Source organism: Sander lucioperca, chromosome 9 (genome assembly GCF_008315115.2).
Source record: "Sander lucioperca isolate FBNREF2018 chromosome 9, SLUC_FBN_1.2, whole genome shotgun sequence".
In the NCBI taxonomy this organism is placed as follows: Eukaryota; Metazoa; Chordata; class Actinopteri; order Perciformes; family Percidae; genus Sander; species Sander lucioperca.
In genome coordinates this window covers 31154291-31170467 of record NC_050181.1, presented here as the reverse complement: position 1 = coordinate 31170467, position 16177 = coordinate 31154291, and the positions used below count along the sequence as shown (strand labels likewise).

The following is a 16177-nucleotide window of genomic DNA, read 5'->3' as shown; positions in this document are numbered from 1 at the left end:
TGTTTATGTGAACCAGAGAAGACGTCTTAATGTTGTAAAATGGTCACAATTTGGTTAGATTTAGGCACCAAAACTACTGAAGTCCTGTGTTTGTTTGTGTTACAGCTGAGGCTCTGACCCAAAACACAGAGAATCACACGCTGACACAGTGGAAAAGTTAGAAACGTTTCAATGAACGTCTGGTACTCAAAGCAGCCAAGGACAGTTAGAGCTGAGCTGGGGGACTGTGACAGGACAGCGGCAGAAGTGGGGTGATCTGGCGCTGAAGGTGAGCTCCGTCCGGGTCTAAATACTGCAGCAGTGGTTAGTGGAATCAACATCAGCCGAGCAGGTTGAGATTGCAGAATCAACATCAGCTGAGCAGGTAGGTAGATCACCCGGCCACGCTCCTTGACCTACTTTCAGGCTGCGCCAGCAACAACACACAAACAGACACAACAGGGAAAAAGCGGAGAGACACACAAAGGACGGGAGAGAACAGCTGCCCCCATAACAGTTTGACTGTGAGCAACTGCAACTAAATACTTTGGCTGAGGGGATCAATAAAGTATTCTGATTCTGATCTGATTATCTGAGTTTATACTTGAACAGCAGTGTTGGGAGTAACGCGTTACAAAAGTAATGCAATTACAGTAATGTATTCCTTTTTGCTGTAACGCAGTAATATAACGCATTACTGATTAAATTTTGGTAATATTATACTCGTTACAATCTCAGTAACGCGAGTTACAACGCATTTTAACGCAACATTTAGTGGTGCATTGGTTTCTTTAAGAATTCACCAACACCGCGACACATTTCTTCACAGGAAAAAAAAAAAAGCCGTATTATTTTCCTGTCGCTGTATTCGATGGTTGAGATGACTGCAGAGACAGATACATTTGCGAGATGGACATTTTCAGGAGTTATTACGCTGCGTTGAAGTGAGCTGTCCTGTTTCTGTTCCCATGGTCAGAGCCAGAACCAGAAACCACTTTTAATTGAGTATTTTCATTTTCAACTTCCCTGTTATACATTTTACTTATCTATTTTGTATAACTTTAGTACTTTACTTTGCATATTTATATTAATTATACAAAATATGAATAATCTATGATGTATTAAAGTGGATAAAGACGAGACTTTATTGATCCGGTGGTGAAATTCACAAGCTAGCTGCCAAATCAAACTTCCCCTGTTATTTTGGTGAAAGTAACTCAAAAGTAATGCAAAAGTAGTGTAACGCATTACAATTCAGAGACAGTAATATTGTAATATAACTAATTACTCTCAAATGACAGTAACTAGTAATCTATAATGTATTACATTTTGGAAGTAACTTGCCCAACACTGTTGAACAGTTGTTGTGTTATTAAACTACACACTTAAGACGAAGACAGAAGTACTTTACAGTTTCTGATGGAGACACAAGAATGATTAACCAGTCTGGAATAAAACTCAACCTGATAAACTAGAATAACAAAGCTCCGCCCTCCACATGACTCACCTGAGACGAACAAGGAAACAGGATGTTATTCTGCCTCACTGAGACGACACACACACACACACACACACACACACACACACACACACACACACACACACACACACACAGAGACGGAGGATAAGATTCCCCTTCAGACCAGCACTTCCTTTGAGAGGACATCTACAGGAGGGAGTTCTGGGAATACTGGGAATACTGGGAATACTGGGAATACTGGGACACTACCACTTCAAGCAGCTGCTGAATCCACAAACTGATCGAGAGTTTTACAACAACAAAGACTCAAAGTGAAAGTAAGTTTGAGGGAACAGGGAGTGTCTGAGCTGTCTGCCTGCTGTGTTTTCTGCTTCACTCAGAGACTAAATGGCTTCCAGATTAGAGAAAGATCTCTGCTGTCCTGTCTGCCATGAAGTCTTTAAAGATCCTGTCATCCTGTCATGTAGCCACAGCTTCTGTAGAGACTGTCTGCTGAGCTGGTGGACAGAGAAACCAGTCAGAGACTGTCCAGTTTGTAAGAGAAGACATTCAAGGAAAGATCTACCTCCTAACTATGCTTTAAGAAACGCATGTGAGGCCTTTTCACAGGAGAGAGATCAGAGAGCTTCAGAGGCTCTCTGCAGTCTGCACTCTGAGAAACTCAAACTCTTCTGTCTGGACCATCAGCAGCCAGTGTGTCTCGTCTGCAGAGATTCAGAAAAACACTCCAACCACATAATCAGACCCATCGATGAAGCTGCACGACAACACAAGAAGAAACTCCAGGAAACTCTGGAGCCCTTAAAGGAGAAGTTAAAGGTTTTTGAACAAGTTAAAGTGAAGTGTGATCAAACAGCAGAACACCTGAAGGTCCAGGCCCGACGCACAGAGACGCAGATTAAGGATCAGTTTAAGAAGCTTCACCAGTTTCTAGAAGAGGAAGAGGAGGCCAGGATGGCTGCACTGAGGGAGGAAGAGGAGCAGAAGAGTCAGAGGATGAAGGAGAAGATGGAGGCTCTGAGCAGAGAGATAGCAGCTCTTTCAGACACAGTCAGAGCCACAGAGGAGCAGCTGAGAGCTGAAGACGTCTCATTCCTGATCAACTACAAGGCTGCAGTGGAAAGAGTCCAGCAGGGCCCCCTGCTGGATGATCCACAGCTGCTCTCAGGAGCTCTGATAGACGAGGCCAAACACCTGGGCAACCTGAGCTTCAACATCTGGAACAAGATGAAGGACATGGTCTCCTACACTCCTCTGGTTCTGGACCCAAACACTGCTGATCCAGAACTCATCCTGTCTGAAGATCTGACCAGTGGGAGACGAGGTGGAGAGAAACAGCAGCTTCCTGATAATCCAGAGAGGATTGATCGTCTCTACTCTATCCTGGGCTCTGAGGGCTTTAACTCAGGGACTCACAGCTGGGATGTTGAGGTTGGAGACGGTACAGTCTGGTCACTGGGTGTGTTAGGAGAGTCTGTCCAGAAGAAGAGAGACATACGGTCTGGATTATGGAGAATACGGTTCTACAGAGGTAAATACTTACCATCCTCTCCATCAGATCCAGACACTGATCTCCTGTTGAAGAAGCAGCTCCAGAGGATCAGAGTGACTCTGGACTGGAAAAGAGGAAATCTGTCGTTCTCTGATCCTGATACTAACACACACATACACACCTTCACACACACTTTCACTGAGAAGATGTTTCCATTCTTTTACACTAGGGGTGAACTGAAGGTTTCCCCAGTGAAGGTCTGTGTGACTGTAGAACAGGAATAGAAGAAGTCCATGTTTCAGATTTTGGGTTTGTTTAAAAAGATGATCCAGAATAAAATCTGTAAATTTGGACCAGAAATCAGTTTGTGACAGCAGGTTTAGAGGGGCTTACCTTTGATTATTGATTATATGTTTAATAGTTTCTGCTGGAAATCCTAAAACAAAAGGTGGAAGAGGCTGAGTCAGGATTATTTTAAATACCAACAGTTTGTTTTCTTTGACAGGATTTCACTGATAAACTTTATTGACTGTTGGTTAAACCTCCGAACATTCAAACATTTAAAACCAACGACAGCGTCAGCTGTCCGTCTAAATACTTCATGTTCATGACTCGTTCTAGTTGCTTTTCTTATGATTTAATATTTTCAGTGTGTGCTGATCAACATCCTGTAACTTTAACAGATATATGATTACAATAACACACTTTATTAAATGTTGTTGGTGGAATTAAATCTTACAGAAGGTTCTTTAGTTCATTTTGCCAAAGATTTGATTTTTTTTATTCATCTTTAAATTACAGATTTAAGTGCTGAATGCATTATTACAGGTTTTATTCTCTTATCATTTTATAAAAGTCAATGTTTCTGCAGAATAATGTGAATAATGTGAATGCTGAGAAGCAGCCTTTAATATGTACATTAAATCATGAACAAAGGATGAATATATATTTCCTTGTGTCCTTATTTCAGAGTTTCACACCAAGCTGACGGAGGAAATGTGAAACTGATTTCCTGTAAGAAGGCCAGCAGACTATCAGATCCTGCACGTTTTAAACATGTCTCATATGTTTTTATATGTGTGAAATGTTTTGGTAACACTTTATAATAACCATCATTAATAGATGGTAAATTGATAGTTAATTAATCGTTAATTAATTGTCATTTAACTGTTAGCAAACAGTCTTTTTACTGTTAAGAAACAATGAAATTATAATAAATAATGTTTACTAATTATTAGTAGTGCTGTAAATTAACAGTTTATTGTAACACACATTATATCCATCATATAATATATTAGGTATCGGGTAATGATTAAAAAATGTTTGTAAACCTTTAAGAAACCATTTTTAAAACATCTATAAACATTACATAGATAGATGGACCAGATATTCCTAACACTTTGTTAAGGGTTACTAGTTGGTTTGTAAACTGTCTATAAACATTATCTGGATGGTTATTATAAAGTTGCAACAGATGACTATAATACCTTGTTAAATAGTTAATAAATACTTTGTAAACCATCTACAAACATTATCTGGATGCTATTATAAAGTTGTGACTTATGTTTTTCATAGTTATTGGTTAGTAAGTGCTTGGTAAAGCAATGAGAAATGTTTTGCCCTTCATTAAATTATATACAAAAAAAAAGAGAGATAGATAGATAAGTTCAAACACATTCATGAAAAATGCACCTGCAAGTCAGGGTGGGATATAAAAAAAGATTGGATATTAAAAAAAACACAACAGATTACTAATAAAACCTTTATTAAAAAATGACATGTAGAATTTTACAAACAAGTACAAGTACCAGCATTGGTTATCAGCCCAGTACCAGTAAAAAATGTGGGCTGTCCTGATACTGTACTTCAAAAACAGTGTAAAAATTGCCACACAGAATAAAGTAACTGTTCAAGATCCATTGGGTAACTTATAAAAATAATATCATATTTGCATAAACTGTCACTACCGTATATCCCGACACTAGCACATTAGACAGATGAGCTATGAAAAAAATCATGTTCCTCTGCCTCCTGGTGCTCCTAATGGCATAAAAAACAACCAATCAGAGCTGAGGTGTCTAACAGTGTCAATGAGAGCTTGTGATTCTCAAACTGTCAAACTAGGCATCACTAATCAATTATGAATCAAGATCCTGTTACTGTATTGCCTATTGCTTGCCTCAAATGTTTTCAGAAACATATTTGTCATAGAAGTACTGTTTAGCTTTAAAATGAGAAAGTCACCACTACAGTATGTTTCTGAAAAAATAAGAGACAAGAAATAGGCAATACACTAATGGAAACCATTGATTCAAATTTGATCAGCACTGCCTAGTTTGACAGTTTGATCGCAGTTCATGAGCTCTCATTGACACTGCGTTGAGACTCAGCTACAATTGGTTCTTTTCTTCGGGCCCGGTGGAAACTTACTAACTCCATTAGGAGCACTAGGGGGAGAATGTGAAATAGGATTTCTTCACAGATGATCGGTCTCATTTTCTGCTGTCAGGATAAAGTGACTAGGGTAAGTTTCAGCAAATATATCAAAAAATATAATCAAAGTTACTTACTGAAACTTTAAATTTTTTAAACATCAAGTAAAGTGCGATTCGTAAGTTTTCCATGCTTGTGTTGATAAAAAGTGGTATTGGTGCACCTCTAATTCTACGGTGTGGTCTAAAATTTAAAAAGAACAATGACCATACAGGAACAATAAATGGCCATGCTCAAACCTTTACATTGCACAGTCCTTTCTGAACATTACAATTTCAACATCACTCCAGTCAGCTGCCCAACTGATTACTTCTGCTCCCTCTTATTGTAGGGTATGAGCTTACCCACCGCTTTATTTTTAGCTATATTGGCCCTTACTTGTGGATCGTTGTTAATGATGTCTTCACATCTGCTGAGGAAGTCAGCTATCTTATGTCTTTTGTTGTATCCTGCCATTAGTTCTTCAAACTTATGTGGGCAAGATATGGCAAGCTCTGGAATCGCCGCTTTAGACCTCACTGTCAGCTTTGTCACTCCAGCATGTGCACACGCTTCTCCCAATTTCATGCCATGGTTGTATGCCCTCAACACCCTCTTGTATCTGTTGATGATCTCTATTGGGCTACTGGCTGCAAAAGTAGAGAAAAGTTCATAAAGATAAACTTGTCAATCATTTGACAACTACTTAAAATACGCATACAGCATAAATAGGGGTATGTATCCCTATGAGACTAAACAAAAAACAAACAGTTAACCCTGTAGAAATTTGATAGGATTAAACTATAAAACCTAAATAATGGCACAAACTATAAAACATAAATAATGGCACAACTAATAATTTGCCATATCCAATTCTCCTTCCACAGATGTGACTGATGTCTTTAACCATCTTAAGTATTTGTAGTTCACTTTTAAAGTAAAATAAAACTATATATATATATATCTCCTGGTTAGGCTTCTTTGGGTGTAGTTTAGGTAAAAGTGATGTGCTTCAAGGGGAAGCTTACTCACAATATTAAAAAAAATAAAGCTCCTTTTACCCAGAGTGCTATATATCCATCCAGATAATTTTGGTGTACTCTCGCATTGCCAGACCTATCTCCACAGTGCAGTTTCAGCACTCTAGTAAGGTCTGGCTATACTGTTTTATCCTGGATGTAGCAGTGGTGGGGGAGGGACATCTGGCACGTGAGAGACATGCCGGACGTCAGGCTTTAACCTAGCAAGGTACATCTGTTGAGCCAGCATAGTTTCGGTGTGATTTGCAGAGGTTTGGAGATATCGGCTTTAATACAATGTTGCTCAATGCACCAAGAATAACATTTGAAATTTCCACACCTTTTTCAAAAAGCATGACATAATAACTAACAATCTATAGACCTCGTTGTGAACAGTTTAATGGAAAACTATTATGGCAGGGTACTTTGTTGGAAAATAGTTCCCAATAAAACTGCTCACAACCAGATCTGAAGATTATCCTGTGTAACCATGTCATGATTTCTGGAAAGAAACATTGCTGTTGAGTTTTTCCAATATATTTTTTGACGCAACAAACCCAATGTCATTCCTCTACGGTTTATATCTCCAAACCTCACCAAATCACACTGATACAATCTGGATGGATTAATAGCACTCCGGGAAAGAGTAAAAACATGTTATTGTTTTTTTGCTTTTGGTGAACTTTCCTTTAAATTTTATATTTGTGATGAGTAAAACCACTTTGGTCATGAAATGGTTTGCATTCCAATCTAAAATTCAAACCTAAGTAGAAATGTTTCAGATTTCTAATTTTAACCACAATAAAAAAAAAAAAAAAAAATTAATAGGACTTTAATTCACCTCTCTTGCCAAGTGATGTCCTTCCTTTTACCACCTTCTTCTTTTGTCTTCTTTTCTTTTTGTCCTTTTGGATGTATCTCTTTTTTGTGTGCTTTTTGAGATGCTTCTTTTTGTGCCGTTTTTTCTTCTTCTCGTCCTCTGAAGATGAGGAGGAGTCAGATGAAGAGGAGGAGTCAGATGAAGAGGAGGAGTCAGATGAAGAGGAGGTGGTGGAGGATGAGAAGGATGCAGATGACGATGTAGTTTGGTTAGACTCCGTCCCTACAGCAGTGTTCTTGGCTAAAACAATAGGAAATAGTATCAATAAAATAATAGTGTTAATATTAACATCAAATAGCGTACCCACACTTTAAAAAAAATTTCAATCACGGCTTAACTACAAAATACCCATTCTAGTAGTGCAAATTGCATTATAAATTTAAATTTGGAGGAAAGTGAAAATGCTATTGTGAGATCACGTGTATTTTAATTTAGTCTGCCAAATGCTTCCAAAGTTTAATACTTCAAAAAATATAATCTAGTTAGCGTGCAATTACTCACAACAGCAAAATATAATATGCAGCATAGGAAGAAAAACACCTGCTAATTGTTGGTGAAGGGAGTCCACGTCCTTTTTCAACTGCTTGACTTGTCTTTTCAGCAAGCCTTCTTTTATCTTTGCCTTTTGGAGCAGCACTGACGCTGTTGGAGACATATCGATGGCTGGAAATAAGAGAAATAAACTTAAGTGCATCTAAAATCATAAACATTAAATATACTTACTATATGTGAACTGCTGGTTAATAGCGAACCTGGTGATTTTAAACCAACTCTGTGTGATTACGAATGTTCCAACACAATTTCCACTGAAAAATTCCTAAATTTTAAACTTCTCAGTAGATTATTTTAGACCATATTTGACATCTGAGTATAATAGTCTGCCCTCAGAAAAATAGCATTGACTTATTGTGACCAGTCTACACGATTACACAGATATAAATTTATGCTTTCCTTACAGAAAATACAGTCTGTTTAATTGTAAAACTACATCACTGCATAACTCAGACAATATCAATATTTGGTATTTGGTTATTTGTGATTCAATTCAATTCAATTTTATTTATAGTATCAAATCATAACAGGAGTTATCTCAGGACACTTTACAGATAGAGTATGTCTAGACTCTAGACCACACTCTACAATTGCTATGATGCTATGTATATATGAAAACTAACAATATTTGCCACATTTCTTTCACACTTATTTAGTTTTGGATGTCTGGATTTGGTACAGGTATAAGTTATTGGAGCAGAACTGTGACAAACAGGCATGGAGCCAGCTCTGCGTAGGAGTGTGTGTTAGGTCGCAAGTGTTTCTTGCCTTGCCCTGCGCACTCTCTAAGTAGTAACTTTACCGATGGAAATTTAGCAGAACTATCTAACTTGCCATGAACTGTGCTTAACGTTAGCTATATGATCCCAGAATATGGGAAATAGCCTGGAAGCACAAATATTGTTAGATGCTATCCAGACCTGTAAATTACTAAAATCAAATTCTAAACTTTTCCATAACGTTACTGTTTAGAAATCTTAGTGAGCAGCCAGGGCTATCTAAAATTAAAGTAGCTAACCTACGTAGGCTACATGCCAACAGGTTAACGTTACCAAACTTACCTGTACTCAAAGATTGCTCTTCACAGTCTGTGTCATCGCTGGTATCAAATAAAATACTGAATTTATCCCTCTCAAAACCTTGACGCTTCTTGTTTGCGGGGTAATCATCATCGCTGGTAACTTGGCATTAATGTTTTTGCTAACGGTGGTGTCCTCCAGGTTTTGCTGTCCACGTGCACCTTCACCAATATTAGCATCATCCATGCTGCTAATGGTAACGTCAGGTGCTACCGTTTCTTTCGTCGATGCCGATGGCGTTAGTGTCCCTAATTTCTTATCCATTTTGAATCCTTTGGCAGATCTTGTAAAATGTCTTTTCTTTCCCGACATGGTGAAGTTAAAAATATTAGCTAGCACAGATACTCTGTAGGTAGCCAGGTTCGAAAACTTCTGTGATTTCAGCAATATTGCTAATGCTCCCTGGTTATGTTTAGACCCGCCCTACTCTGCCTCTGATTGGCTAGTAGTCATTACCTTAGGTTGGGTATGTTCAGAGTCGGATATGCATGAGGAACGGAATGGTTGGGTAGGGTTAGAGCCAATCAGAAGCAGAGTAGGGGCGGGTTCCAGCTTAGGGAACAAACTCGCGGAGCAGTGGCGGGCGGGCCGTGGGCATTTAGGCGCACTTTTGGCTCCAACAGGTCTGGTTTGAATAACTTCTCTGTGTGTAGCCCATTTAATGGAAAATGCCTGGTTTAGCAAGTGAACTAAGGGAGTTAATTGAAGGTAGCCGATTGAAAAGAAAACACCACAAGGAACTAATAAAATGGCTAAAGAAAAGAAAACTTCTGAAACAGAAGATGGAATGCGACATTTGCCACCACAAAATGAAGATGAAGCACTGCAGTCGTGGAGACCTCTATGAATGGTAGGTAACTAATATGGGGATATATGGCCTAAATGTCTATATTACTTAAGAATTAATATATCTTTTTTTAGTAGTTTAGTAGTTTTCTTCTTTTTAGCTTTTTGTTTACTTAGCTAGGTATCTATTACATTTCTTTACTGATGCTGACCGGCCACTTTTCTAAACAGCTCCGTAAGTGATTTTCCCTATTTAATTTACTCCATTAAGGTTTCAGTAAATCCTTAGCCTATATAAATAGTTTTAAGCCTGGAACCAAGTCAACCAACTACAAGATGAATAGTAACCATAAGACATTTGATTTGGCGCAAAAATGTTGTAAATCGAAAAATGGCAAAGATAACGTTACAAGACTGTATCCTAACTCTGGCAGACTTCAGTGGTAGCATTTGGGTCAATATAATAATAATAAAAGCATTCTTCATTTTACTTGTTACCCCCATGAAGGACCCCGAGGGTCCCAGTCCATGCTTTAGGAAGCACTGACTTTTTAAAAAAACAATGAAAATACAAATGTTGTTTACCATTTCTGCAATCTCAAGTCTCCTACTTAAACATTTTTTATTCTTAAAAAAATGGTCTTGCATTGAAGCAAAGCAATTTAAACAGAGATCATAACAATTATGGTATATCTTTGAATTCCATTGGATCTCAAGTTGTGGCGTGTTCCATAGGGTATGTCAACAGAGGGCCAAACACAGAGCCATTGTCAGAAAATCCATCCGACAAGAGTCAATATTTAGCCAATCCAAGATGCCCCTTTTCAACTGGATGCGATTTGTGTACAGGTATGGAAATCAAACTTAAGTTCAAGAATAACATGCTATACACCTACATGAATAGAAATAATCAAAGTGCCTGTAATTTAGATAATCTATTACACTAAAACCAGTGGTGGGCTACAGTATACAGAAAGTCAATATCAATAATGTTACTGATGCAATATTCTAAAGGCAAGTGAAATCTCCTTGACAATCACAGTGAATTGCTGCACCCAAAGAGATACTGGCACTGTTCATATTCATTGAATACATTTAACACACCTTCTGGGTCCCATTAATGTAAGCTACTTTAGTTTATAGTACATATGGTAACAGCTTTCACTTTTTAAAGTGAAAGGTAGTGGCAAATGGCAAAGCACATGTTAATTGTTTTTTTAGGCAGTGGATGGACAATACGTCTAATTTTTACTAGTATTACTCCCATTATATATATCTTGAATCACTCTCATGCCCAAAAGAATGCTCTGCCAGGTGTAATTACTGAAGTATTGTTTGCATAAGGCCACAACATTTTCACCATTAATGTTGTGTATTTCCAGGTTTGCACAAAGGCCTACGATTAAGACAAATCGACCTGATGACAGATGACATTGCTGCAAGCACAACTACACTGTCAAAGATGGCAAAAAAGCTGCGAGATGTCTGTGTTGAGGCAATGGAGAGAAGAAAAAGAAGAAAAGGACAGAGGCTGGGAGGGCAGAACAAGTTTGTGGTTATTGATGAAAGCCACTTCAGACACAAAAGAAAGGTTAGTGCAAACACCATACAGCTAAAAATTCTCTGGGAATTCCCACAACAAGCCCAATGCTTTTCGGCCATTCTATTTAAGTGACAGAAAATAATGCACAAGTAAATCCACAATGAAAATAATCGTTAGTCGCAACTCTAGCGGTTTCAAGGTATGTCAGAGTATTTGTTTTTTCTTTTGCTTGACTTGGCTTTGATATAGGTTTAAATAGTGACTTAACAGTATTCTACTATCAGGAGGAGGATTTTTCGGGAGGACTATGTCCTCTGGTATATACTGAAGGCTTTGATTACTATAGGGTTTGCTTTGACCCACAAAGTTATAACAATATGTTGAAACAGTTGCAGAACATAAACAATTACATGCTACCTAGCAGCTGTAAGGTTAATCAGCATTCCGTCTGGCGTTATAAATGTACTACATGTAAATGTAAATTATTAGTTTTATACTTTTTTTCATTAGTCACAAATTGTGTGCCATGGTGTTATAACTGTATAATTACCAACATTTTGATTTTATAGTAACTCATTTAATTAATTTTTTTTCTCTGTAACTGTAATGGATTAGAGATAGACAGTTAACAGTCTACAGTAAAAGGAGAAATGGACAACATTTAAAAAAAAAAATTGAAATACCAGAAAATTCTAAATTTCCAGACTAGGTCATTATGACAAATGTATTGTCCATATATAGATTTATTTTTAGGTTTCGTCACTGCATGGCTGTAAGGAGATGCAGTAATTGCCACCACAATGAAAAATTATTCCTCAAGGGGTCACATCAAATTATAAAAGATTGTATTGAAATCTGTTCAATACGGTAAGCATCTGTGGACGCAGTGGTGGGGGTGAATGTTTCTTATGGGGATATAATCATTTTATAACTCAGGAAAGTTAATCAATTGGCAGCATTCTATGTTTTAATGGTCAACTAATTACAGTAAATATTCTAATATTTTGACAGTACGGACGTGGAAGAATGGCTGGTGGGTGGAAAAGGAAGAAGTGGGTGTTTGGGATGCTTGGTGTGAAGCATAGAGGACAGAGGACCATGCCTGTTCTCCGCCTGGTGGAAAGATGGACCAGACGAGAGCTGGTCCCACTGATTATCCACCACGTTCGTACTGGATCCACAATATTAAGTGATGAGTGGCGGGCCTACCGTCAGGCTCTGCCTGCATTTGGATACAGGCATTACACAGTTAACCACAGTGTGACATATGTCAATGCTGAAACGGGCTGCCACACTCAACACATTGAGAGGGCCTGGAGCAGCTACAAGGAGACAATCAGTAGACTCAGAGGGAATCGCACAGAGGATCTGCTCAGAGACCATCTACTTGTGATCGAGTGGAATGAATGGTTGGGTAAAAAACACCATAATGGTCCACTAGGACGCCGGCTCCACGATATTGCTAAGCAATATAAATGTAAAGTTTCTGGAGCTTGTGATGTTAATCACTTTGGGTCTTTTAGTGTTTATTGGGGCCTCTAAAGTACCCCTACCCCTGTATTTAGATTATTGTATTTGTATCATTAATTTAATAAAAAAATTAAGGTGATATTGTTAAGTTTTTATAGGGCTGTCACCTCTTAGTCGATTAGTCGACTAATCGGTCGTTTTGGTCTTAGTCGACTAAGATTTCTTTAGTTGATGAGTCATTTTTTAGGCTTATTCATGCTTAGTTACTCATTTCCAAGAAACTTATGAGCACATTTCTGGTAAACACAAGATTTAAAGTGATGCTTTTGCAGGATTAATTGTGGAGAAACTCAGTTTTACAGATGGTTAATTAACTACATTTATATTGTGCTTTTCTAGTCTTAACCACCTCTCAAAGAGCACAGCTCTGTCGATTACATCAACTAATCGATTAATCGACAAAATCATATAAGTGTTAGTCGACTAAGAATTTCTTTAGTCGAGGACAGCCCTAAATTTTTGTATTAACTTTGTTTTAGTAATCCCTTTGTTCTCGTCTCCCACTGTGCTCATTGTTGCATGACAATGACTTTCTTCACAAATGGATTCAATTTACTGATCGGACTATATTATCAGTGCACAAATAATCACTGTTTTATGGACCACTAATAAAAGATTTAAGTGTACCAAATACAGTAACTTGATTCTTTATAGACCACTTATTTATAATTAAGTAATTATTATAAACTACCCATCAGTTTCAACTTTATAATAGACATTCCAATTGTTCTTATAGATGGTTTACAAAGTATTTATTAACTAATTAAAAAGGTATTATAGTAATCTGTTGCAACTTTATAATAACCATCCAGATGTTTATAGACAATTTACAAACCAACTAGTAACCACTGACAACGTATTAATTACCTAGCTAAATAATGTTTGTAGATGGTTTACAAAGTATTTATTAACTATTTAACAAGGTATTATAGTCATCTGTTGCAACTTTATAATAACCATCCAGATAATGTTTATAGACAGTTTACAAACCAACTAGTAACCCTTAACAAAGTGTTAGGAATATCTGGTCCATCTATCTATGTAATGTTTATAGATGTTTTAAAAATGGTTTCTTAAAGGTTTACAAACATTTTTTAATCATTACCCGATACCTAATATATTATATGACGGATATAATGTGTGTTACAATAAACTGTTAATTTACAGCACTACTAATAATTAGTAAACATTATTTATTATAATTTCATTGTTTGTTAACAGTAAAAAGACTGTTTGCTAACAGTTAAATGACAATTAATTAACGATTAATTAATTATCAATTTACCATCTATTAATGATGGTTATTATAAAGTGTTACCACGGGAAGTGTTGGTTTCATCCTTTGAAATGAGAATGCACTAAGATATTAAAAATGTCCCTGAAGACGGAGCTGCTGATAGAGGCTGTGGTATTAACCTGTACTCGTGTTCTAACTGGTCTAGATCTATATATGAGGCTGTGGTATTAACCTGTACTCATATTCTAACTGGTCTAGATCTGTATTAACCTGAACTCGTGTTCTAACTGGTCTAGATCTATATATGAGGCTGTGGTATTAACCTGTACTCATATTCTAACTGGTCTAGATCTGTATTAACCTGAACTCGTGTTCTAACTGGTCTAGATCTATATATGAGGCTGTGGTATTAACCTGTACTCGTGTTCTAACTGGTCTAGATCTGTATTAACCTGTACTCGTGTTCTAACTGGTCTAGATCTATATATGAGGCTGTGGTATTAACCTGTACATTACTGTTACTGTAACTGAGTAATGTAACACATTAATGTTACTGTAACTGGGTAATGTAACACATTAATGTTACTGTAACTGGGTAATGTAACACATTAATGTTACTGTAACTGGGTAATGTAACACATTAATGTTACTGTAACTGGGTAATGTAACACACTGTTACTGTAACTGGGTAATGTAACACATTGTTACTGTAACTGAGTAATGTAACACATTAATGTTACTGTAACTGGGTAATGTAACACATTAATGTTACTGTAACTGGGTAATGTAACACATTAATGTTACTGTAACTGGGTAATGTAACACAGTTACTGTAACTGAGTAATGTAACACATTAATGTTACTGTAACTGGGTAATGTAACACATTGTTACTGTAACTGAGTAATGTAACACATTAATGTTACTGTAACTGAGTAATGTAACACATTAATGTTACTGTAACTGGGTAATGTAACACATTAATGTTACTGTAACTGAGTAATGAAACATATTGTTACTGTAACTGAGTAATGTAACACATTAATGTTACTGAGTAATGTAACACATTAATGTTACTGAGTAATGTAACACATTAATGTTACTGTAACTGAGTAATGTAACACATTAATGTTACTGTAACTGGGTAATGTAACACATTGTTACTGTAACTGGGTAATGTAACACATTAATGTTACTGTAACTGGGTAATGTAACACATTGATGTTACTGTAACTGGGTAATGAAACACATTAATGTTACTGTAACTGGGTAATGTAACACATTGTTACTGTAACTGGGTAATGTAACACATTAATGTTACTGAGTAATGTAACACATTAATGTTACTGTAACTGGGTAATGTAACACATTGTTACTGTAACTGGGTAATGAAACACATTAATGTTACTGTAACTGGGTAATGAAACACATTGTTACTGTAACTGGGTAATGAAACACATTGTTACTGTAACTGGGTAATGTAACACATTAATGTTACTGTAACTGGGTAATGTAACACATTAATGTTACTGTAACTGGGTAATGTAACACATTAATGTTACTGTAACTGGGTAATGTAACACACTGTTACTGTAACTGAGTAATGTAACACATTAATGTTACTGTAACTGGGTAATGTAACACATTGTTACTGTAACTGAGTAATGTAACACATTAATGTTACTGTAACTGGGTAATGTAACACATTAATGTTACTGTAACTGGGTAATGTAACACACTGTTACTGTAACTGGGTAATGTAACACATTGTTACTGTAACTGAGTAATGTAACACATTAATGTTACTGTAACTGGGTAATGTAACACATTAATGTTACTGTAACTGGGTAATGTAACACATTAATGTTACTGTAACTGGGTAATGTAACACACTGTTACTGTAACTGAGTAATGTAACACATTAATGTTACTGTAACTGGGTAATGTAACACATTGTTACTGTAACTGAGTAATGTAACACATTAATGTTACTGTAACTGAGTAATGTAACACATTAATGTTACTGTAACTGGGTAATGTAACACATTAATGTTACTGTAACTGAGTAATGAAACACATTGTTACTGTAACTGAGTAATGTAACACATTAATGTTACTGAGTAATGTAAC

General features: G+C 36.7%; 1 protein-coding gene and 1 long non-coding RNA gene across 2 annotated transcripts; both read left to right on the top strand.

The window, feature by feature from the left end:
* The first annotated feature begins 252 nt into the window (after positions 1 to 252).
* LOC118495945 lies at positions 253 to 508 on the top strand. Its single transcript, XR_004898403.1, has 2 exons — positions 253 to 331; positions 365 to 508. It is a non-coding gene; the product is annotated as an uncharacterized LOC118495945 (long non-coding RNA).
* Positions 509 to 1595: 1087 nt separating this feature from the next.
* Positions 1596 to 3256, top strand: LOC116064115 (nuclear factor 7, brain-like). The gene is made up of 2 exons (XM_031319182.2): positions 1596 to 1776; positions 1840 to 3256. Exon 2 carries the CDS (start codon positions 1847 to 1849, stop codon positions 3233 to 3235), a length of 1389 nt encoding a protein of 462 aa, XP_031175042.1. The 5' UTR covers positions 1596 to 1776; positions 1840 to 1846; the 3' UTR covers positions 3236 to 3256.
* The last annotated feature ends 12921 nt before the right edge of the window (positions 3257 to 16177 follow it).

Bases quoted from the DNA above. Each gene is read 5' to 3' on its own strand.
- LOC116064115 (XM_031319182.2), top strand. From the start codon at position 1,847: ATGGCTTCCAGATTAGAGAAAGATCTCTGCTGTCCTGTCTGCCATGAA.